The sequence below is a fragment of the Teleopsis dalmanni genome, chromosome X (assembly GCF_002237135.1).
Source record: "Teleopsis dalmanni isolate 2A chromosome X, ASM223713v2, whole genome shotgun sequence".
In the NCBI taxonomy this organism is placed as follows: Eukaryota; Metazoa; Arthropoda; class Insecta; order Diptera; family Diopsidae; genus Teleopsis; species Teleopsis dalmanni.
Window position 1 is genome coordinate 2,586,370 of NC_051848.1, and position 25,471 is coordinate 2,611,840.

General features: G+C 29.7%; 1 protein-coding gene across 1 annotated transcript; it reads right to left on the reverse strand.

The window, feature by feature from the left end:
• Nucleotides 1-24,220: 24,220 nt before the first annotated feature.
• On the reverse strand, nt 24,221-25,084 carry LOC119689936. The gene is made up of 2 exons (XM_038104886.1): nt 24,670-25,084; nt 24,221-24,617 (listed from the first exon to the last, which is right to left on the reverse strand). Exons 1-2 carry the CDS (start codon nt 25,009-25,011, stop codon nt 24,453-24,455), a joined length of 507 nt encoding a protein of 168 aa, XP_037960814.1. The 5' UTR covers nt 25,012-25,084; the 3' UTR covers nt 24,221-24,452.
• Nucleotides 25,085-25,471: the final 387 nt, after the last annotated feature.

A 25,471-nucleotide genomic window follows, 5' to 3' on the forward strand; every position in this document is an offset into this window, starting at 1 on the left:
GTGTTCGGCTGCAGTGAAATTTAATTTCTAGCTCAAGTTAAAGTAAATGGAAGATTAATTGAAATGCTTTGGAGAAAATTTATGAAAAATATAATAAAAATCAAAAATTCGTATAAAACTTTTAACCTTTAAAGGAAGAAATGCACAGTAAATATGTGTACGTGACGTTCTTCATAGAACCCTTTGTGTTAAGTTGACCCATAACTGTCAAAATTTGACGTAAATTTATGATTAAAAGCAATTTTAATCTTCGATAATACAAAATTAAATTATTTTAAACTGAGATGGGTTTGTTTGCTTGTGGAATTTTCTTCAAATCTTTAAGAATTTACTGTATTGTAGAATTATTTATTGAAAAATTAAAATTTAGATACAAGTTTCAGTAGAAAAATGTAGGAAATTGGAGGTACAACTGAAATAACTGGTTTAGATAGAATAAATAGTGATTTGAAGGCTGTTAGAAAAGTATAAAACATAAAGTATATTTTAAAAGGAAAATATCTCTAGAGAGGTATCTGATCAACAAATAGATCTTTTGCCCATAATAGTATTAATATATATAAATAATTGTATTAGTGGAAGTGTACTTCATAGACGTCACATAACTATAATGAACCACTTCGTTGACTGACAGTTGTGAACCAGTTTTAAGCCAAAACGTAGTGAATACTATTACTTATTTGTAGTATTCACTCTATCTGGCTCAATTTGCCTTCTCTTTTCTTCCTTACAATAATTTATAATTATAAAGGGAGTTTTTCATTTTAAACATATTAAAGTTATAAAGCAAATAGTATAGAATACCTGTATCTTTCGTACAGTGGTTATGAGAAGTATTTTTACAAGAGGGATATATGACATTTAATGTCATCTACTTTATAGCTGACAAAAATTTATTCTGAATTAATGATAAATATTTGTTTTTTAACTATAGCAGATAAATTTTTAGTAAAACTTATTGTTGCTGAAAATTTTAGTTACATCACATTATATTATAGTCACATTTGTCTGGTTATTTGGTGGTCATAGCACTTGAACTATGACCCATGTGATATATCTCTGCTTAATAAGCTGAGTAACTATGACTATAGCCGAATGACTATATTATTAATTGTTTATTGAAATGCTGATTGTTAGTTATTATTTTTATATTTTAGTAGCGTTTAGCAAAGCTTCAAACACTACTATTCGCCAAGTAGAAATTGCACAAAGTCAGGCTCTGAGAAGACTTTTCAAAGTTCCTTGGTACATTAGAACGAATGACATCCTCAGGGACATCAAGATTGATCCCATCAAGAAATACATAAAGGATAGAGCCCACTGACAGACTTACCTACACCGCGTTATCAAATCTCAGCATGGTTACAGGCTCCTCGGGGACGTTTGCAGATCTGAGGTTAATTAATGCTTAGTCTGATGAAGTGATAAACAATAATTCAGTCAAGGCGTAAAGAGCGGTTTTGGAAATACCTTGAGTTAAGAAAGAGTAAAAGTACTCGACTGCACTGGCTCAAAGAGCTTCAATATAATAATAATTTTAAAAAATTTTAAATTCGTCTTTCTAAAATTAAAAACTAAAATTTCTTTTGCTAGTAGCTAATTATACTTTGTATCTTATGCACACATTTTTTTTTTATAATATCTCAACTATCATTCTCGAATATTGTAGAATCAGAAAAAAAATTATTTTTTTTAAATCTTACGAAAGCATATTATTTTAATAATAATAAATAAATTTAGATTGTTGCAACCTTGATCTTTCGAATTCTTCTGGTTAAAAATCTTCTGCAAAAATTAATAGTAGCGACGAAGAAGCGATACGTATAGCGAAATGTGTATCCGAGTACAATTATTTCATTAGCAACTCGAAATAAAAAGTAGAAACTGCACCGGAATCGCAATCGATATTTAAAACATATTCAGGTTTAGCAAAATAAAAAAACCATATTAAAGAGTAAGAAAAATATCGTGGCATTAAAGCTTTACGAAAAGTAGTTCCAAATTAAAGAAGTATCGCCAAACTGCAAGCAGCACTTGTAGAAATTTCAGAAGTGTCATGTATGGGTATCTGAGGCGCTCACACATAGGCGAGCATAAATGCTAAGCTTAAGCAATTCAAAAGTGAAGCACTACGATAGTCAATATTAAATGAGCCAGCATCTTGCACGGTCCCGGCCAACAGCAGCCAACAAACCAGTCGTCTGCCCAAAATTTATACCGAAAAGCCGCGGAAACAGAGAAAAAGAAAGAAAAACAAAAAAAAAAACAAGCTGTGAAGAAGATGTGACTGAAGTGAAGTATCTTCTTTATGTATCTTAAGCGCTGCCGATATCGACGCCGCTAAGCTTGAATATATTTATTATTTAAATTTAAATGAATTTTTTTTCTTCCGATATATTTTGGCAACATGAGTGGGCAACATTGTCAACGTGCGCGCGTCACGAAGATTATTGAATCGTCATTCAAGTGCAGTTCATACCAGTGTATCTATGTGTCTGCGTCGCTGGTTACGTTGGATTCGTTGGTTTCGTTGGCTTCGCTCCACGCAGAAAGACACGCTTTTTGCTGCTTCAATTTTTTCGCTGACTTCATTTCGTTGCAGATTCGCCGGCTGCTTTTTTGGTCAGCCCAGCGTAGAGGCGCGGATTATAATTAATTGATAAAAATTCTTCTACTTATTTTTTTAGGATTTTATTTTATACTCGTATATATAATTTACTCACTTTTGCGTTTTTGGTGTCCGCAGTGTTTGTATAAAATTTTATTGATAATACAAGAAATCTTACATTTTGCACATGCTCGATAAAAAGACTTTTTGGAGGTCAACCGCTCAACCACTCAACCACTCAACTCTGCAACTTTTATCCAATTTTAAGAAACCAGAATGATTTTATGAACATTTTTTATTTAAATTTTTTGCCCAAAATACACAATATATCTGCAATTTGCGGGTTTGTTTTCTTTTATTTTTGTTGGTTTTTTTTTTTAACAATGAGACTACCTCAAATTTTATGCTAAGCCGAAGTTGTGTTTCATGCCACAATTAATTAAAAACCTCATAGAAAAAAATCTTAATTAAAAAGATATTTAATCAAAATAATAAAGTTAGGCATTTATTTGATATTGTACGTCTATGAGCTGCTTTCCCAGCTCATACACTGGTTACTGCGAAATCAAAATAAAAATAAAATCAAATCACTTAAACCGATCAATTAATGAATAATTTTTTAATTTAAGTAAAATAAATTTTAATTTTTGCGGACTTACCATATAAGCATGGTTTCTAAACCGAAAACAATAGTGCGATCAAGGCATATAATATTATTATTAAAAGAAGCGATCGTGTACTGCGACCTTAAAGAGCTATTGTCCGAAGTCCGAATTCTTTAATAAAAGACAGTATAGAGCCTATATTTTCTAGTCTTGAATCCTTATGATCATGAAATACCCTCTTAGGCATATAGTAAGCGACTAAAGACTTTTTAGGTACTGCAAATTATTAATTGCTTAGTAAATCAATCATGATAATAAAAAACTTATTTTTTTGGGGATTGAACATAGAAGCCTGAATTGTGAACTAAAAACAGTAGTTTTATCAAGGCATATAATAAACAGATGAAGACTCTTCTTGGACTACGGGTGTGTCGCGTATAGCAAAGCTGCCAACTCTACTATCCAGAATCTATAAGTTGCTCAAAGTCAGACTCTTCGAAGACTCTTTAAAGTGCTGTGTACATCTGCATGAATGACATGTTAAGAAATCACAGAACGGATCCGGGCGAATAAAGTGACAGCCTGCCCAACATAGCACTATCTAATCTCAGAGCAGTCTTTAGCCGATGTGCAGCTCTTAGAACAGTCATTGAATAATCAGCGAATCTAGTGAGCAATGCATAAATTAGTCAAAGAGAAGGTAGGGACTCTTTAGAAACCCCCCTAACAAAGAGTAAATATGCCCAGTCGCACTTACTCGGAAAAACCTCAACATAAGACATGGTAAGAAGGATTCGAATAGCAAAGAAAAGACAAAGATATAAATTTTAGTTAATTTATTGAAATTTGGCTGACCATACAACGCTGTTTCGAGTATTGCCAAGTGCTCATCATATAGGAAATTTTAAAATTTCCTTTTAATTAGTTAGTCCGTATATATTTCGTTTGGACTCCAAGTGCCAGGCAAGTGGTATTTTCAAGATTATTTGCAGATTCGACGAAATTAAATCCAGTTCGGTTATGCACCTACCAAAGAGTTTTTCAAAAGTCTCAAGGGAATTTTCTGGAAGAGTAATACATTGATCAAGATTACGATTTTACTATCTGTACTGGTGCAAATGTGGTTAACTTCCAATGCTTTGAAAAGATTGACAAGCACGCAGGCCTTCAGAAGTTTCCACCATATTTATGAGAATGGTTTTTTTTTATTGTGGTTTGTGTATCCGAATTGGTACAGCAATGAGCACCATAAAAGTGATATAAGATGTTGACTCGAACAGAGTTCCAATAACATAAATTTATTACATTTATAAATTGGAAAATTTTTTAATTAAAGAACATAATTTTGAAAAAAATTTTAATATTCATAAATTTGACCTGTTGCTTGATCAGAAGGTATCTTTTAATCTACTTCTTCCTAGATAAGGTTAATTGTGATGATGTTTGTATTGATGTGATGAATTATAACTGTGTTGCTATTGAAGTAATTTAGTTTCTTATTTTTTATTACATTTATGTTCACTTATAAATCCAGCTTGTTCTGCATTAAAAACGTGAAAGCCCCTTTGTGATAAACTTAAATAATACAGACATCATTGAAATCAATTAACTCCCAGTCTAATCGAAATAATTGTAAAAAAATTTTTTTTTTCCAGAAACATAAAAAAATATTTCAATAAACTTGATTGCAAAGCCTTCCTAAACAAATCCCACAAAAAATAAATTAATAAATCATTTTCACGCCTTCCCATTATCACAGTTGCAAATCACAAATCACACATGAGCTCTCCATAATTCCATCCTATAAATCTTTTGTAATTTCATTTACTATTAAATTTCTTTTATGGTTTCTATTATTGTCATTTTTTTTATTTCTTCTCATTTCATTTATATTTTCATTCCTCTGAAATTTTTTTCTCTTCCATTCCTACTGATTATAGGATCAATTACTTTACACACAATGAATAAAATGAGACTTCTTAAATCAATTTAATAAGTATTTTTTTTTCTCGTTCCAACATAGAGCATATACCCCCGCAATCGTTTTTCTAACGCATATGTGACACTCTAGCTGGTCTCCTTTGCGTGTATTTTGTGTGTTATGCGCTTTTAATGTGGCTTAGCTCATGGGTTTGCTTGCGTCTGTACCATCTGTCACCAATAATAATTTTCAGTGCCTTTTGAGAAAATGGACTGTCATAAACATTATCATAACAGAGTCTCAAATCTTCTATGAATCGCAATATTAAATGTCATCATCGCTGGCACTAACAACTTATTCAACATTCTTCAGTATTTTGCTTTACTTTATCTTCCCTATTCGAACCATTCATTCCGCACACAAACTTGTCGGTTTCTTGTCTTTGCAGCGCACATTTCACACCTCTCTGTGTTGTGCCCGTAGTTCGGAGTAATGCGCGTATACTTGTATTGTACCAGGTCATTGTTGATAAACGACCGAGCATATTGGCGTACATGAACGACTCTCAACTGGCAGTTTGCTCGTATATTTATGGAGTGTATAACTAGTCAACTATAACGGCATCTCCCGTATATCTCTGTGGTGTGAGTTAAGATTAGTTCGTTTGCGTTGTGGCTTGTGTGGAATGCTGCTCTAGCACATTTTGCTCGATATATTTGGTTTTATTAACTATTTCAATGCTTACCTTAAAGTGTTGACTATGTCAAAGATATAATATACCTATAGGGATAGGTAAACATAGGCACTAACAAACAAGCACATTTCAAATATTACTAAAGGCAATAGTACATTTAAAAAAGCAAGTGATTAATGGTATTAGTTAATAATCAAAGTTAATTAAATCAAAACTAAAGTGTTTAGTTTGATATATAGATGGCGCCTCTGAAAAAAATATGTATTTCTTTATTATTAAACGGCTAAATTTAAGATAAATGTTTGAATTTAAGGAAATTTCAATTATTATTAGTTTGTCTTATAAAAAGAATACAGTAAAACGTTATCATATCGTCAATAAATACTAGTTTTTTAATTAAAATATAAGTATATTGTGGGAGGAAATAAGATTATGATTTTAGTAACACAGCTACTCTTTCAGTTTTCTTTTGAGAGTTGAGATAAATTCGTTCTTTCGGTCCATTGAGTATAATTTCTCTTTGACTGTTCAGAAAGTGTTGTATTTTGCGGAACGTGTATGTCTTTTCTTTGAAAACAAATAAGATCATTACAAACTGAACCAATGTTTCGATCTATCGATTACAGTTTTCTTTTGAGTGTTAAGTTAATTTCATCCATTATGAAACTTGTAAGATTTCTCTTCGGCAGGAAAAAAAAAATCTTTACTTCTCTTTCGGTCCATCAAAGCTAGTATTTTTATGAGTGTTGGACTAGTTTTATTTGCTTTCAAAACTTGTAAGATTTAACTTTAAGAGCAAATAAGAACGAAACAAATATAACTACTCTTTCAGATCATCGAATAAAGTTTTCTTAAGAATATTAAGGTAATTTTGTCTTTTTTGAAACTTGTAAGGCTTACCTTTGAGAACAAACAAGATCATTACAAACGAAACTATACTCCTTCAGGTCATCGAATATAGTTTTCTTAAAAGTATTAAAATAGTTTTGTCTCTTTTGAAACTTGTAGGGCTTACCTTTGAGAGTAAAAAGATCATTACAAACGGAACTACACTTTTTCAGGTTATCAAATATAGTTTTCTTTTGAGTGTTAAGGAAATCTTGTCTTCTGCTAAACTTGGAAAGCTTCTCTTTGAGTTTATATTTGACTATCTGTAGTGTATTTCGTTTCCATATGTTCAGTTGAGCACCCGTTTGTCTTCTCTTACGGTATGGATTTGTAATCGTTTAAGTTGGGATATGTTCAGTTGAGCACCCGTTTGTCTTCTCTTACGGTATGGATTTGTAATCGTTTAAGTTGGGATTGAATGGTTTTAACTACTTATGTTGTTTATATATTGTTATTTTTTTGCAATCATGTCAGTTTCGTTAAAATATAATAAAATCCATTTGAGCGTTCCAACAATAGCCATTAGAAGCTCCTCGATAAAAATAAGAAATCCATCGGGTAGAAAATTTGTTCTTTAGAAGAAGTGAAAAGCAAGTTTTATCAAATTTTTCTATATAATACAATCTGCTGTTATTAGTCAAAATATGGTGCCATGTGTTCAATAGTTATAGCAATTTGAACTCAGCTGCAGTAAGTTAATGCCTAGGAATAGTTATAATAAGTAAACTAAGGAATAATAATATAATTCTTTGCATTCTAAAATATAAATCTTAATGGTCGTATATTCAGAAATGGTTTGTAATTGTGTTCAATGTTCACAATTACTCTATGAATATAGATGAATACTAAGTACTATAGGTTACTTTAATATTGAGTGATCAGATATAACTTCGTATAACATTTTTAGCCTTTTTCAGAGCATTCTTTATTGCACTCTTCACGACTATACAGGTAGTAATTGCCAATAAACTGTAAGTATTGAGATCTGAAGCTCGTGTAGCTGTAGTCATGAAAACAAAATATATTTAAAAAATCGTTACATATTAAAAATTATATTACAAAAGTTAATAAATTATATATAAAAAAAATGATGATATATTATATATCAATATTTTCGCATTCAAAATTATATTATACATCTTGTTGGAAATTGTTTATATTTATAATAACTTCATAGATCCAAGATGGGGTTTGATATAATATAAACGTTTGTATAATGGGAAAAATTAAAATTTTTAATTACAAAAAAACTATTCAAGTAGTAAAAGTTTTTAATATAAAATAAATTAAAAATATATTTTAAATATATTAAAATAAAAAGCATTAACTTTGTACCTTCAATGCCGACTGTAACGAACCAGTCATTCTAATTCTTATTCTTGTTTTTCTACTTTAAATTGTGTGGCGCTTCTGGTTCTACAACTGGACTGGTTTAGTACCACTCGAACTGTAGTTACTTCCTTGTTTCGTTCAGAATTAAAATTCCATTTCTTTGAAGTTTCTGCTTTAAGTGTGCCAATACCCGTTTTAATCGATTCGCTTCTTGTTTGGTGCTGGATGCGTACTTCGACTTGTCGTAACCGAGATAATTGAGTTGCCCTACTTTATGTGGCCGTTTTATTTCTGTATTCATTCGATAATTGGAATCACTTTCGTTTTTTAGTTCTGCGTTTTTAGTGTCATGGCATTTTTTAATTTCATGCAAATTACTTGATATAAGTGCGATACTTCAAGAATTTCATAAAAAACATAAAATCAACTTAATAATATTTCCAAGAATGTTTTGTTGTAAATAAAAAAATAATATAATGAAGACAATTAGTTATTAAAAGTTCAGATGAAGTAGTACATATTAAGTCATTAGATGCATACGTGTCGTATAGTTATGCCATAAATCTGAAATGATATTTTCGGGTTATAAAAAATATACACAAATTAGAGGTTCCTATAAGAAAATTGATTTCCTAAGTATACTAGTTTCATTATATAAGTGGCATAATAATCGGACAAAATTGCAATAAAATAATACCATCAAAACGAGAAGTCAATAATGCTTAAGACGTAGTTTGAATATACAGTATAATGTGAAAGGCTTAAATATAATATATAAATTTCTACACACATGTAGTGACGTTCATTGCAGAATAATGTTGACAGATACAATATGCTACTATTTTAATGTTATAATGGTCCAGTACACATGGGCTTAGGGTCCCATAGCTAAACCCCTCACTTCAACTGGAGTCTAATAAAACGAGTTAAATTACTTGGTAAAGATTTATATTTTTATTGCAAAAATATATCAGTCAATGTTAGCTGTTGTTATTATTATTTATTTACTCAGTCATAACAACTCGTTATCGATTTCCGATCTGAGGCAGCATGTCTCTTCAGGCGGCTCTGCTACGTATGCGTCATCTCCAGTCTCGTATATTAAGTTTGATAAGTGCTCACTTTACCGGAGACTCGGTCTACCTCTACGATTTCTTCCTTCAACTGCTGCTACAAATTCCTTTTTCGCAGGAGCATTTTCATCCATTTTTACGACATAACCAAACCAGCTATAGCGCTGGATGTTAATTCGCTGAATTGTATCAATGTCGTGATAAAGCTCGTACAGCTCGTGATTTCTTCAGATGCGGTAGTTGTCGCCAACTTGTAGAGGAACAAAGATCTTTCGAAAAACTTTTCTCTGGAACACTCCCATTACTGTTTCTCTACATACCACAGTTTTTAAAACTCAACAGATGCATCATTCTTTTTTTACTACAAACAACTTTTGAACATCGTTTTATTAGACACATCTAATTTATTGATTTAATTTGGATACGACTTCAGACACTTGAGTTCCTTCTTTAGTTATGTGGCTGGAGCAGTGTTTTATAATATGGGCATAAGTGGCTTCTTGATTTGAACTCACACTAGATGAATTCCGTAGGTTGAAAACAATTTGTATAAGCAAAAAAACGAACCAGGACTTTGGGAACGTATTATTTTAGTCATAGTAAATATTAAATAAAACCGGTTGAAAAGGTATTATTAAAAAGACATTAGTCAAGAGTGTTCAGGCATGTAGAATTTCTACTATATTTGAACAAATAGAAGTAAATTTAGGACGTCTAATATAACATCTAATGTTTATTATTCTTGCAATATTAGCACCAAACCAAAATCCAATATTAAATGTTCTTAAATGTCCGATTTGTTAAAATTTTCATGAAAACGTTTTTACTGATGAACTAAGTTTATGGCGACGAGACTTTTAAGTCGTTTAAAAATAGTGAAATGATGTTAAGAAAATCAGCTAGTCCTTATTAAAATTCATTCAGTTATAATTGAACACCTAAAAACATTAACTTATCAAATTTTGACCGCATATTTGGGCTACCTTAAGGTCTGTGTGTGGTATTTTACGCATAGGTTGAATAAGGATTAAAAATTGTTGTAAGTAATAAATAACTATAACCGTTATTTTTAATATCAAATAAATTGATTTGTCTGCCAACCAACATGTTTTTTAAATTAAAAAGTCATCAAAAATACTTGCGTAGATATTTCGAAATTAAGAGAGCAGTATTAGAGACTGACTGCGTACCATTCCCATTTCACTCTGATTACTATAGAATCCACCTTTATGTGTAGAAAATCGTTAAATTATATTTCTTCAAATACATATTAATTTTACAATAACTGTCATATTTACAAATAATCCATCTGCATCAATATTACACTAAATAGAGTGATTTGAACAGAGATATTGAATATTTGTCGTTTGTCAATGTTGAATATACCAAAGGTTCTAACTACCGAATTCCGACAGGCGAGTTGTAAAATGAACGATTCGCACTGAAATAAGACCATCTGATTAGTAAAGGATTTCTATTAAATATAATAAGTCCACACTCACCGACATTAAAAATCCAACATCCGTATTTCTGGGAAACTCGATATATTGATTAAAGATCTCCATGGTTTCATTGCATGTATCAGTGATGAACTGGCACATGTTGTTTTGAATGTATGCATTAATAAAATGTATGGCCATGAAAAGACACACAAAAAATTGTACCAAAACGATAGTTTCAAATTTTCCATCTAAGAGTAGGTAAATATGATATACATGTATTGCAAACCCCAAAAAATACGAAAATATAGTATGAAGCATTTCAAATCTATAGAGATAGATCACTCGTTGTAGTAAATTGTAGAATTCACTGTATGCTATAGAAAGATCATGCAATTCAGTGGATAGTTTGGCATAGTTCAGATTTCGATTTGCAAGAACTTTTTCCATTATTGACTTGACACGATAATTAATAGTTTCAAAATTAGCCAATATATACCATAACGTCTGACTTAGATGATAAATAGATCCATCATAAATATTAAGATAGTTTAAACGGCAAAATGTTATCAACATATGCATAAATTCACCCTCTGATAAAAATTTACAATAATAAAAAAAAGTTGAAACTGCATGCATACACATCAAGACGAATTTGATATACGAAAGTCGATATATCATATCCCGACGAGAGGAATATGGTTCTAACATGCGTAAAAAGCGAAAATTCAGTGCAAATAATTCTTCAAATATTTTAGTTATTGAACGGACTCGAAAAAGTTGTCGGAAAGTCATTAGAACTATAGATATAACCACAAAAATTTTAGTTACAGCATTTATTTTTTCTGCCATTTTTGTCGCATTTATGATTTTATCGTGGTGGTCCTCAGAAAATATACAATATATTATTGAAGTGATATATGTTGTGATGAAAACTAATCCATATATTCTGATGTGTTTGTTGTTTAAAATCTGTTGCTCTTTTGTATCGATTTCAATTGTACACAACCCGGACGTCAAAATATAATAAATTCTTCCGAAGTTAAACAAATTTAAATGAAAGTTGCTCATGTTTAAGAAGAGTACAACATATACTAAAACTGCTGGATAGTCTTGCTTATAGTGAGAGTTGTTTCAGAAATTAATATATAATCGCTTTTAATTATCGCCAATCAATACACTTTAGCTGTCTCCAAGTAAATATTTTCATATATCTAAGATATCAACGTATGTGTTTGACTGCTTGAAAAAAAACATTCAGTCCATTACGATTAAAATGAAAATATTATCAAGTGAAATTAAATTGGTGAAGAGACTTTTTAATGCATTAATGGATTATTAATAGCACAAATATTTGTATATTATAACTAACTTCATTTATAAGTTTTTGCCTTATGCCACGTCGTAGAAATAGCCCTTATCCAAATTGCGTCCTAATGGATTTATATGGCATCTATATACCAAAGTAAGCAAATACTTAAAATAAGATGTCTGTACTAAGGCCATCGATTGGAAGTCGCTGATGATGATTTCATAATATTTCGATTAATTGAAGCGGATCTATTGCATCTCAAGTAATTACCATATATAATTAATTTGTGTAATCAGAACAAAATGACCATTAATCGAAGACCTGACACATACATATGCCGTCCGCACCGGATAACATCGCATTACGAAGGTAATAATAAAATAAGAAACGTAGGAGATGCTTTGGAATTAAGTGCAATATGTTACATATGTCATATGTTACAGACTAATTAGATATCTGAACAGATAAAAATGTGAAAATATGAGAGTTGAAGTGAGAAATGTTTCTTTGATTTCTTCCTTTAAGGGACAAAATAGCTGAAGATCTCAGATTTAATAATAGTACAAGCCTAAGCAATAACAAATTAAAAATAATTATTTAAAATGCACGAGGTTATGATAATTACTGCAATGTATGTCAGATACTTATAGATATGTGCAATCAATCTGGTAACAGAGAATAAGAAATCGGTTTTTGGTAGGTGATGGACCATTCATGGAAGTTTTATAATTAATACAATTTTGTGAAAAATTATGTGTAACATTTGTATAGCACTCTTCGGATAATATTGGGTTTTAAAAATGATAATTGCATAGAGTAGTTTAAGCTGTATGTGATCTTATAAGAAATTTAGGATTGCACCCACATCCTGAAAGACTGTTCTTTTAGTTCCTTATGTTTATTCAAATGGTATGTAATTCTGTCTCTACATTAGCGAAGGAATCACTGATTTGTGATGGGTCCCGTTTAATTTGAACACAATCTTGTATATTTATTTTTCACAAGCATGTATTTGCGAAGAAGTTATTGACTGAATAAAATCTCTCGTAGAATATAAATTATTGCGTCTATTTTATAACAATAACAGATTGTGGAAAAAGTCCATTTCCAGTATTAAATATTAATAATTTGTGAATATTTTTAATATTTTTTAGATCTCAGATATAAAAATTTGAAGAGTCTGTGTTGTGGAGCAAACGAAATGGTATTATTTTTTGAAAACTATAGGTCAGTAATTGTCATTTAATATCCGTTCTTATTGTAAGTGTTAAAAATTGAGCGATGTAGGAATGTTAGAGATATCAAATATAGTATGTAGCCATACCACGTTATAGACAATATATTATGAACTTCGTAAAAATTACACAAAGAATTGTAGATAATCTGAAATGTTGAATGTTTTGGTATTCCAAACTATTGTTAGAGATCAGGCACTTGAACTAGTTGACTACTATACAAGGGCACAGTACCAAATGAAATTATTTTTGAAGTGTTTTTTTGGGATTTTTTAATCGGTTTAGTAAATATTTATTTAAATTATCGACTGCAAAACTATCACGTCTTTTTGGTAGAAATTGAAAAACTGATATTCGCTAATAATTCACAAATTCCACCTCAGATAAAAATTAATAGTTAAACTTCACGAATATTGTTATAGAGCATTTTAGTATTGTTTTATATACAGGCGTAAAATTTCAAAATATAAGTTAAGATCCAACCTCAGTGCTCCTTTATTTTCAAAACACTTCTCATATAAACTCATGTTAAGCTACATGAATAATGCTCTATATGAATTTATTTATTTCTCACTTTTTTATCAGCGTAAATCGAAGAATTAAAAGTATATTTTAGATTTGTCGAACTCGGAGTCCTACAGTACTGTTTTATATTAAAAATGGTTTAAAAATGGCAACATCTGCTCGTTAATGCGAGGTATTTAAAAAAAAAATTTATAAAGAAAATGAGAATTATAAAAATTTAATTAATGAAACCATTCATTCTAAAAACAATTATATTATTAAATTACATGCTTTTGTAATTTGATGGGTACTTAATTTTTGGCCGTTTTTAAAAATGAAAATATTATGTCTGTCATTAAATTTCATTTCTAAAGAAATATTTGAACACTATGTATTTACATATATTTTTTAATGATCTTTATTGTTTTAATTTTCATTTTTTTTTGATTTGAAATATGTTGTTAAAGTTCGAAATACCATACATTGAAGCGCTGTATTAGAGAATCGGTACCTGAATCATATACTTATATGGATGTAATGTATATAATGAATATAATTTTCAATCGATAGAAACGAATTTTCTGTTTGAATATGAAATTAACAATTACGTACAGAGCAAAATATATATCTATATGTGATATATATTTTTTTGAAGTTGTTAATAATGCTCTGCGATCTCGGTTTTCACTTGCACTTGCGTTAGACCAATAAGCATATTGCAATCTCCAAGTATCTCCAAGTAAAAAAAATCCATTTGGTTCAGAAAGAAAAGTAAAAATAAAGAAAAAGGAGATAAAAAAAGTGTCAGAATAACAATAATTTGGTAAAAAAAAGGTAGTAAATGAAAAATAAGAGGTTCGATAAAAAGGAAAAAAATATATGAAAGAAAATATTATGAAAATTAAAGAAAAAGTGATAAGTGTCTGGGATAAAATTTAATAACAGTCCATCAGGTCATAATCATTTGATAAATTGTATTTGATATTTATAGAGTTCAGTTTCTCAAATAAGACTGACTAAAATCAAATGATATATCAAATGGTACATCTTCAAAGTTTGAATAAAAAACAACTGAAGATAAAATAATAGAGAGACCATATTTTTATCTTATATCTGAAATGATCCTGAAATGTGCGAGATTTTCCATTTTTATCTGAAAAAGCTTACATGCATCAACCAGATTATCACTTCCAAACTTTTTAGTGTCACAATAGATATCTTCTACCAAGAGATTCTGCTAAAGATAAGTCTTTTATATACAGATTAATTATTGAATTAAATGCAATGTACAAACTAATGATGAGAACTATAGCCATTTGAGTACTGGAGTACAAAGATCAACTGATTATAAAAAAGTTGGGAGATGATTTTATGTAAATAGAAAAATCTAAGCATTTGATCTAATATGTGGTATTCTTTAAGGAAATTTCAGATCATATTAACATCATATGTAGTGTACATGCCGTAAGAATGTATTTGAAGGTTTACTTTCTCTTATTACAAATAAAGTGGCGTATTTTAAATACAAGCTTCTATTACTGCTTGAAAGTAAAATACACCAACTCTTTTGGAATGACACTGTAGTTACTGAAATCATAAAATTCCCAAAAAAAATTAAAATAATAATTATTAATTGTATAAACCAGAAAAAAAAATATCATTGTCATTTTATTAACTACTGTATTGCAATACAATATTGCAATAGTAGCTAGACCACCAGAGCCTTTAGAAAGATATCTCCGGAATGTGTAATCTTCCATTTCTGAGTTAAAATTAATTTAATTTAAATATTCATATTAACTGAAAGTAAAATAAAATTAAACAAGATAAAATAAAATAAAATAAATTAAAATAAAATAAAATAAAATAAAATAAAATAAAATATGGTTGAAAAGATCATTTCTATTCTTTATGGAGTAAGTATTAAGTAATAAGAAAATTTGTTGTCAGTAGTAGATTAAACACATAAAATATATATATTATATGTAAAAAATCAATTCAGCGACTTTAACCGCCTGGATCCACACAAAGTCCTTTCAAGAGTTTATAGCAAACACACAGAGAGATGGACATGACCAAATTGATTCGTGTCGTCATGTTGACCGAACAACTTTATTACATGATTTGTAGATTTCGGATTTCTTTCACAGCATTATTTAAGAAATTGACAATTATAACATATTCCTGATTTTCAACATAATTATCTAATAAAATATTTTTAATTTTTAAATAAATGGAGTGCAAGTAACTCAGACTTGCTGACAAGTGACTTTCATCATTGGAAAAATGAATTTGCCTATAAAACGAATACGATTTGTAGGATCGATCGATTTTACTTAAAAGCGATTCAAAAGGCCTGTGCAGACATCCTGAAGAACTTTAATTTTAAATGTCATACAATTTAAAAGCACATCAGAAAAGATAGATCACGCGGACAACAAATACTTATATTTACATTCACATATGATATGTATGTGAGTCATTAAAATTTATTTTCTCTATTATTTATTTTACAATTAATGTCATATTTACAAATAATCGAGCTGTACCAATATTACACTAAATAGAGTGATTTGAACTGAGATATTGAATATTTGTCGTTTGTCAATGTTGAATATACCAAAGGTTCTAATTGCCGAATTCCGACAGGCGAGTTGTAAAATGAACGAATCGCACTGAAATAAGACCATCTGATTAGTAAAGGATTTCTATTAAATATAATAAGTCCACACTCACCGACATTAAAAATCCAACATCCGTATTTCTGGGAAACTCGATATATTGATTAAAGATCTCCATAGTTTCATTGCATGTATCAGTGATGAACTGGCACATGTTGTTTTGAATGTATGCATTAATAAAATGTAAGACCATGTGAAGACACACAAAAATTTGCATCAAAATAATAGTCTCCAATTTTCCATCTAAGACCAAGTAAATATGATATACATGTATTGCAAAAGCCAAAAAATACGAAAATATATTGTGAAGTATTTCAAATCTATAGAGATGGATCACTCGTTGTAACACATTTTGGAATTCCTTGTATGCTATAGAAAGATCATGCAATTCAGTTGATAGTTTGGCATAGTTAAGATTTCGATTTGTAAGAACTTTTTCCATTATTGACTTGACGCGATAATTAATAGTTTCAAAATTAGCCAATATATACCATAAGGACTGACTGAAATGATACATGGATCCATCATAAATATTAAAAAAGGTAATATGGCAAAATGCCTTAAATGTATTCACAAAATCACTGGATAAAAAAATTTTCCAACAAATTAAAAAAATTGAAACTGCATAGATACACATCAAGACGAATTTGATATATGAAAGTCGACATATCATTCTCTGACGAGAGGAATATGGTTCTAATGTACGTAAAAAGCGAAAATTCAATGTAAATAATACTTCAAAGCTTTTAGTTATTGAAGGGTCCCGATAAAATTGTCGCAAAGCCATTATAACTACAGATATCAGCATAAACATTTTGGATGCAGCGTAAATCCTTTCTCCCATTTCAGTGGTATTTATAAATCATTTGTGATGATCCTCAGAAAATATACAACATATTATTGAAGTGATATATACTGCTCTGAAAATCAGTCCATAAATTCTGATGTATTTGTTGTTTAAAATCTGTTGCTCTTTTGTATCGATTTTAATTGTACACAAACCGGACGTCAAAATATAATAAATTCTTCCGACGTTAAATAAATTTAAATGAAAGTTGTTCATGTTTTAAGCGAATATAAAGCAAACTAAAATTGTTGGATGGTCATGCTTATAATGAGAGTAGTTCCAGGAATTAATTTATAACAGCTTTTCAATTATTTCCAATCAATACACTTTAGCTGTCTGAAAACAAATATTCATTAACTTAAAATAATAAATCTTAGATATAAGATTCATATATCTGAGATGTCAACTCATGTGTATGAGTACTTAATGGACAAGCTATCAGTCTGTTATGATTGGAATGAATATATTATCAAATGAAATTATATTGAATAAAAGAGCTTTGAATGTATTTTACGAATTAGTGTAGACTATAGCATATATTATTGCGCGTCTTCCCTTGTAATTCCATAAAATAGTATTTACAAAGAGCTCCTTTAGTTTAAGGAGCACATATTTGTGTACATAATCTTGAACTTGTTTAAAAATAATTTGTGTTATGGCACCATTTAAAAATAGACTTTATCAAAATTGTGCCCTAAGACATTTAAATTGATACGGTACGTATACGGTATGTATGTACCGAACTAAGCAATAATATAAAATAGATAGAATGCGCTGAGGCTATATAGTGAAGCGAAGTTATTGGATCTGGAGTAACTACATTATATATATATATATATATGTGTAATAAAACGAAATTGATCGTTAAACGAAAACCTGATGCAAATACTAAGTTATATTTTAAGCTTAACAAAACCTTTACGGAAGCGTTTCAATTAACGAATCAAATTAATGGTGATGATTGTTTTCCCCGTCGCCGAGTGCAAGACCCGTACACGTAACTTTAAATTAGTTGGAAAAAAGTTAATGCTGAATATCATGCAGTGACATGGATACATGGTTTTTATATATACCGACCATACCGGAAAACATTATTTCATGACGGCTGCACCAAAATAAAAAACCCAAGAGGTATATTGGGATTATGTGGAATAGCTTTCTTTATGGTACATATTATAGACTGATTAGATATCTGAATTGATAAAAAATATAAAAATATGGGGCTTGAAGTGAGAGAAATATTTTTTTGATTATTTGCTTTTGTAGCTGATAAAGAGGATACTCATATTGCATTTTAAGCTATATGTGATTTTTCAAAAAATTTTATATAAAAGAGGTACTCAAAATCTTTTTGAGGTTAATTTCACGTTAATCTCCTACTTATACTTTTTAGGCGGATATCGCACAATATGAAATAATTTCTAAAGTATATTAAATTTATAATTGGTTTAGTATAAATAAATTTTCGACTCCAAGGCTGTCATGTTGTTTTGGCAGAGAGCATTATATAGTCTTTATAATTTCCGACACTTTTTCATAACAATATTAATAAAGTGATAAACTCAACATATCACCGATTTTTAACATAATCTATTATTATAATATTATTATATTAATTATTATTATATTAATAATATTATTATTATAATCCTATCCCGCCACTAGCGATGACTAACGTATCCCAGTGAACCAGAAAATAGCATATATGATTTTCATAATTATATGGGTGTATTCTCTGAAAACTCTTCAAAGTGCCATGGTGCATCCGCATGAATGACATGCTAAGAGACCTTAGAATAGATCCGGTCAAAAAACACATAAGGGACAAAATCCTAATGTTATATCCAAAAACTGAGTAATCACAAACCGGACGGTGCGGTAGGCAGATCTTAGATCAGTCATTAAATAATCACGAAGCTTATGAGAAATACACAAATTAGTCAGTGAGATGGGTGGGACTCTGCAGAAACCCCCCAGCTATCAAAGAGTAAAAGTGCCCAGAAGCACTAACTCGAAAAAGGCTCAAGATTGGACTCGAGTGCATAATGAGTACATTAAGTATATGAGTATAATTACACTCGAGTGCATAATGTCTTTAAATTTGTATTTAGAAATAGATTGTTTGGCACTTTTTTAAATATTTTTATGATAATTATTCCTTATTGCCCGTTTTATCTTCTTCATGTATTTCAGTTCTTTGCTTTCAATTTTGATATTTTTTTGCAAAATCTGTTAATAAAAAATTGTGTTCGAATAGAAGTGCTAAGAGCATAATGGTCTCTACCATGCCAATATCTGATAATAAATTGCTTACTGAACTATAATTGTAATTAAATTGGTTCAGTTTCATTGCTGCTGTGTATGCATGGAGAACAACATGGAATCGTATTAAAAGCTGAGGACCACAGTAGTGAGCAACCTCCTGAACATACGATGGAAATTGAAGATGAAATTTTGATTGGATTTGGCATACATACGTCCGTATTTAGAAATGTGTGGAGTAGGAAGTGGAAAGCTAAAACAAGCAAATAAATTACAAACAAAAAAGTACGAAAGTGAATCCATTTGTGGATTTTGAGCTTCGAGTCCATCATGCAAAATGGTATAATTACGTGTCCGGAAAATGTAAGAGAAAGCAACTGCAAAATCAAATTATTATAATTTCTGCCTTCTGTGGAATGATTGCTTAATTAAGTAAATTCTAATGGATGAGTTAAAGGAAATGATATTAACGAAGAAAATTGTATATATGGTAAAGCATTGAAATTTTTAAGGTATATACAAAATTTACTAACTTGATTTGGACTTCATACTTTAAACTACTTCACAATTTAATGTGAGTTTTTTCATGAACATCTCTAATATTTTAGATGAGAATATTTTTCAAATACACATACCAGCAAAATTTTGGCACCTTTACAAAAATGTTAGCAAATTTTCCATAATTCCATACTTTCTTTTCATATATGCTATCCATTTTCATTCACATCTAATGAAACCTCATACGTTTCTGGACAGTCTGTTCTGTTACTCACAGTATATTATTTGACTCATGTGCGTGCTGTGTATGTACATAAATTAATTACATAAGTTATACACATTCATTAACTTTCTGGCACATATTCCAGATTCCATGCTTCACTTCACCCCTTACATCATTTAACGAGTGCTGTTTGACAATCTCACCCAATGCGAAAACCTCTCTCCACTTGCGCAACTCGTGTACTCGTAAGCTGTAGGCAAAATACTTATAAAATCTTTGTATGCGCCCAGCATTAATATGACCATCATGGGGATATCTGGTATTTGATATTCCTAAATAAAATTCTTTGTTCAGTTTTCCTCTAATTTAAGTATGAAATATGTCTTAAATATCGCACATACAAACACACATACATGTATGTGCGAAGGTATCCGTGTACTGTCCTCTATCTTCAATTCTCCAACCTATTTGTCTATTTGGCTGTCGCTCTCTTTAAGGCAACATGTAACATAAATTTTATTTGTTTGGAGATGACATGAAAAACTAATTAATGTCTTGACATATTTTTGTTAATAGGCTATTAAAGTGTGCTCATTTGTATGTTTTCCAGCATACGCCACTTGATGGCACTACCACTAAGCCGTGTAGCTGCTCGAACTACAGATTTAATGGGTATGTTAAGTTTCAATGAAAGTATTATTATGAAGTCTCAAATTTTCTCGTACTTTACTTACGACTTATGATAGATATACAACGTGATTTCCAGTTAAATGATATAAATTCAGAAAATAATACTTTGGTCTAGAACAAAAAAAAATCGTTTGTAGTAAGGAGGGTCTTTATTGGCATGCACCGAAATATAGGACGTAAAACGCTCAATGAAGAAATCTCTAATCTTTTAGAATAAGTTTTTTTTCAAATAGTTTAAGTCCAGGTTTAGTCCACTTTTCCGTATTTGAAATTGTTTAGAAAACGTAGTGGTTCCAATTTATTTAGTTTGTAAATAAATTAGTTACATATATATTTATAGAATCTTTTTATATTATTTTTTATTAATATTTTAATGTTTTTAACATTTTTATCATTTATTTATACATATTATTTTTTTATTAAATCTGATTATTACGTCAATTATTTTACTTAATAGAAACTATTGTATTTAATAAAGCGGTTTCGAACAGTTTCAGGTTGCTTTCGAATTAATTGTTTAATTTATTAAAAGTAAATAAAATATTTGTTGTTGCAATTCAGTGCTGTTCGAAACCCCTCCATTATTTTTATTTTTATTTTTTAAGTAATTTAGTTTTCATTTTTTATATATTAATACTTTACTATCTTATAAGCACTTTTTGCGCAAGAATATTTTAATTCTAATTAAATTAATTATATAATTAATTATAATTAATAATTATAATTAAATTAATTATTTGATTTATTATAATTAATAATTATAATTAACTTTCTTTCAATGGAAAACAGTACTTACAGATTTTTTTTCAGTGTTATGAGTAAGGGTTTACTATAGCAAAATTATGAGTTTACTAAGGTTCACTTAGAGTGTGACAGAAAACTGATAAGAATTTTTGCAGGAGTCTAGTAAGAGCTTTTTAAGTATTTGATCGGTGCGATGTTATTTAATAATTGCGACGAGCTGAGTTGAACATAGAAAAATATGAAGCAAGTGACTGTTATAAGAGTTACTATATTTAAATACAATATAATAGTTCGCAATATAACTACCAGAAAAATAAATCAACAAATCGTTGACAATTTGAAAATATTTTAATAGTGTTTAGCTATATCACTTGATTTATTTTGATGTAATCATATGTGCCATCCTTTTTTAATCAGCAAGTTTCCTCTTAATATTACCACAATTTCAGTATACGAATTTGTTAAATTTCAGTGGATATACTCACTATTGTTGGTGGCTAATTGTATTAAGCACTTAACATGTACTACACTTAATTTATTATTCTTACTTTCGTAAATCAATTTAATTTTTTTGGAATCCAGTTGTCTATATTGACGGCTTGTAGCGCACTTTCTACAAAAATGGCGCCTATCTTTCCCTTATGTTCCGACATATTGGCCAGCTCGTATGCTTAATTGCAATTTTTCTTTTAGTTTCCGTTCTTTAACTTTAGCTCAAATTTTCTATTATTTCTTTAACGAGTTTATTTGTTCACTTTCATTTGTTGTTCTTTTCCTTTTAAGGTCAACATTTCACTACATAATTCGGGAATAAGTCAGTAATTAAGCGCCTAGGCTTCGTATTTAATTACGTATTTTAATGAAGGAATTTTATTGGTCTCGGCTATTTTGTTTGTTGTTATTACGATTATTATTACACTTGTTGTTATTTTATTATGATTACTGTTGTTATTGTTGTTGTTTTGAGCAAGTCATTGGTGGTAATTGTTGGGCTTCAGTCAACATAATCAATTTGAGGTTTCCTTTAATTAAAGAACTCCTACTTTTGTTTATGGTTAATCCATAAAAAATGAGTATTTTACTTGTCGGAACTGCGTGTCCTTTATTCAACAGCGGTGCATCAGGGAATTCGAATTTCTATTAAGTGGTCCTTAACATTTTTCACTTAAAATTATCACTAGAATTAAAAAATCCTAAATATTTTTAATTGTTAGTATTGAAATGTCAATTAATTAACATCATTAAATAATTATTAACATCAGCATAAAAAGTCAAATTGATATAGCCAAAGCGGTGGACGAAGACAAAGCATATATCTTTGTCAAACTACAGGATAGCATTTAACTGTTTAATTTATCTACATATCGGGATGTCTCTCAATTGGCATTTTATTATCTAAATCAGAACTGTCCAGACCAGATACATTCGTGGGCCAATACAAATCACTGAATAGGTCGGAGAGACGCAGAAATAAATATATACGTTCATAATTTCTCCGGAGGATAATAAAATTACGGCGATAATGTTAAATTAAGTTTTTTTTTTGCAGTAGGTGGGAAGCATCGAAAGCCACAGTGTGAGACTTGAACCCACTAAAACCATTCATTCTTAGAAATTAATGGAGAAGATTTCCTCAGTATTGAGGAAACTTCATTCCAATAATCAGACTAGACTTTTATCAAAATTATTTATTTTTAAGTCCTTCTAAGTCTTGACAAAAGGTAGTGTTATATTAAAAAATTTATATTACTTGTTATGGTTCGTATTACTGCTGTATAAATGGTCCATATATCGAGTAGGCGATTTTTTTAAATAAAACTGTAAATGTTATTTCGGAGCAAATGTCCTATTCCTTTTTCGTTTCAACCATGTTCTATTCCTTAGATAAAGTCCAAGTCAGTTTGGTTAACTAATTATAGGACGTTTCTATTAAGTGCAAAATCTTCAAATATAACATTGAAATTTTTTTTTTACAATAATTTATACTAAAATCTTAATAAGTATATAAAATCTCTATATGTAAAGCCTCGAGGTAGTAGGTCGATTAATTATATTATAAACTAAAATATATTATATTCTCTATTACTATTTATTAATATTTACAATAAAATATATTATAAAATAAAGAGAAAAATGAGAGAGAGGATATTTGAATTAAGATTAAATTGAATGGAGAGCTTTCGAATAGTAGTAAACTACAACAACAAAAATTTTAATATTTTAATTATTTGAAATTTTGGCTAACCATACAGTTGTTTCGAATATTGCCAAATATCCATCATCAGTGGTCTTGGAGTTAATTCTTATATTTTATAATTCGTAAATAATTTTTTGAGTTTGCAAGTAGCAAGGGTTCATCTTGTACCCTGCTAAAATTGAAGCTAAGAGTAAGTGTTCATTCGCTTACTTATCCAAAGCCATATTTGACTTTAATTTCCGTTAATTTAGTTGCTGTGTTAGACTAGAACAAAATCATAAACCAGCTATAGTATAATTGAAGTAATTTAATTGTTAATTGTTAAATGATTTTAAATTATTCTATCTTGTGCATAAAACCTAAACTAGGAACATAATACGGAGAAAGTCATACTAATGTATTTCATACAATAGACAGAAGTTTAAGTAATCAAATATTCGAAATAAAAGTCAAGAAAAAATTTTGAGTTATGGAATTTGAACTATTTAATTTATTGGCAGTGATTGAAGTTATGTCAAAACTAAAGAGATTGAAGTGTATAACAGTAAAATTTAGATAAACCACAAAATAAATTACTAGAATTTAGGACTTCAGAAATGTTATCATCAAAATGTATTCATTCCAAATATTCTCACAGTTTCGAAGAGGTAATCGAATTTCCGAATTTTGAAGTAAAATGAGCTTGCCACCGAACTTGCTTTAGTGTTTAGTTCTCTTCTTAACGGATGAGAATTTTTGACCACTGAGTCTCTGGCTACGTTTAATTGAATGCTTTTTCTGTTTCCTTTTTTGAGTCTGCTGAACTCTAGCACTATAATCTGCAGGGTTTTGAGGATCACGCCGTGAAGCTCTATTACGTCGGACCTACAAACAAAAATTTTTTTTGCAATTAAAATTTAAATCTTAATTTACATACCGCGCCTGCAGTATTCCAACGACGTTTGTTGTATCCATAAACTTCATCCATTAAATTCTCGCATGATTCCCAAAATTGTCCGCGTAGTAAATAGAATTTATTCATTCGATACTTCCATGTAAGGAATGCAAGGTATCCAATAGCTATGGCCAAAAGATACTTCATATAAATACGTTTCCTCTGGTCGAAGGAATATGCGTTGTTGTTATAGACCGAATGAAATTCCAAAACCATAGCAAAACTGTAGATACCCCAAATCAACGGAAATAAAACCATGCCAATTATGATGAAAGTCAATTTTGCGAGACGGAGGCAAGCGAGCAACAATCGTAAGCGATTCATTTTTAAACTTAAAATTTAAGCTTTTTGCTGCTCATTGCCAAAAATTTTAAGTTTTTCCAAAAGAAATTTTTTAAACTTAACAAGACTAAAAAATATTTTATATGTTTTAAAAAAAATTTATATTTATCAAGTATTTCAACAACTCAAATTTAGGCTTATAAATATTGACATAAATTCTTTGATTAAAAATTTGTATTAAGTAAAACAAGTGCTTTGGAGACAAAGATCTAAATAATTGAATTACTTTATGAAATCTATTTGACCTGGGTGCACATCCATCGTAACTCAAGAATTGGAGAGAAGCGAAAACAAATTTGGTGTTATATATTTCTACTAACTATAGTATACTTAGTAGTATAGTAATTGGTTACTAGTACAGTAATTGGACTTGTTCTTTTTTCAAAATACTCCCATTTCGATTCTTCTTTTCTTTTCCTTAACAGAATCACCGAACAAAAAT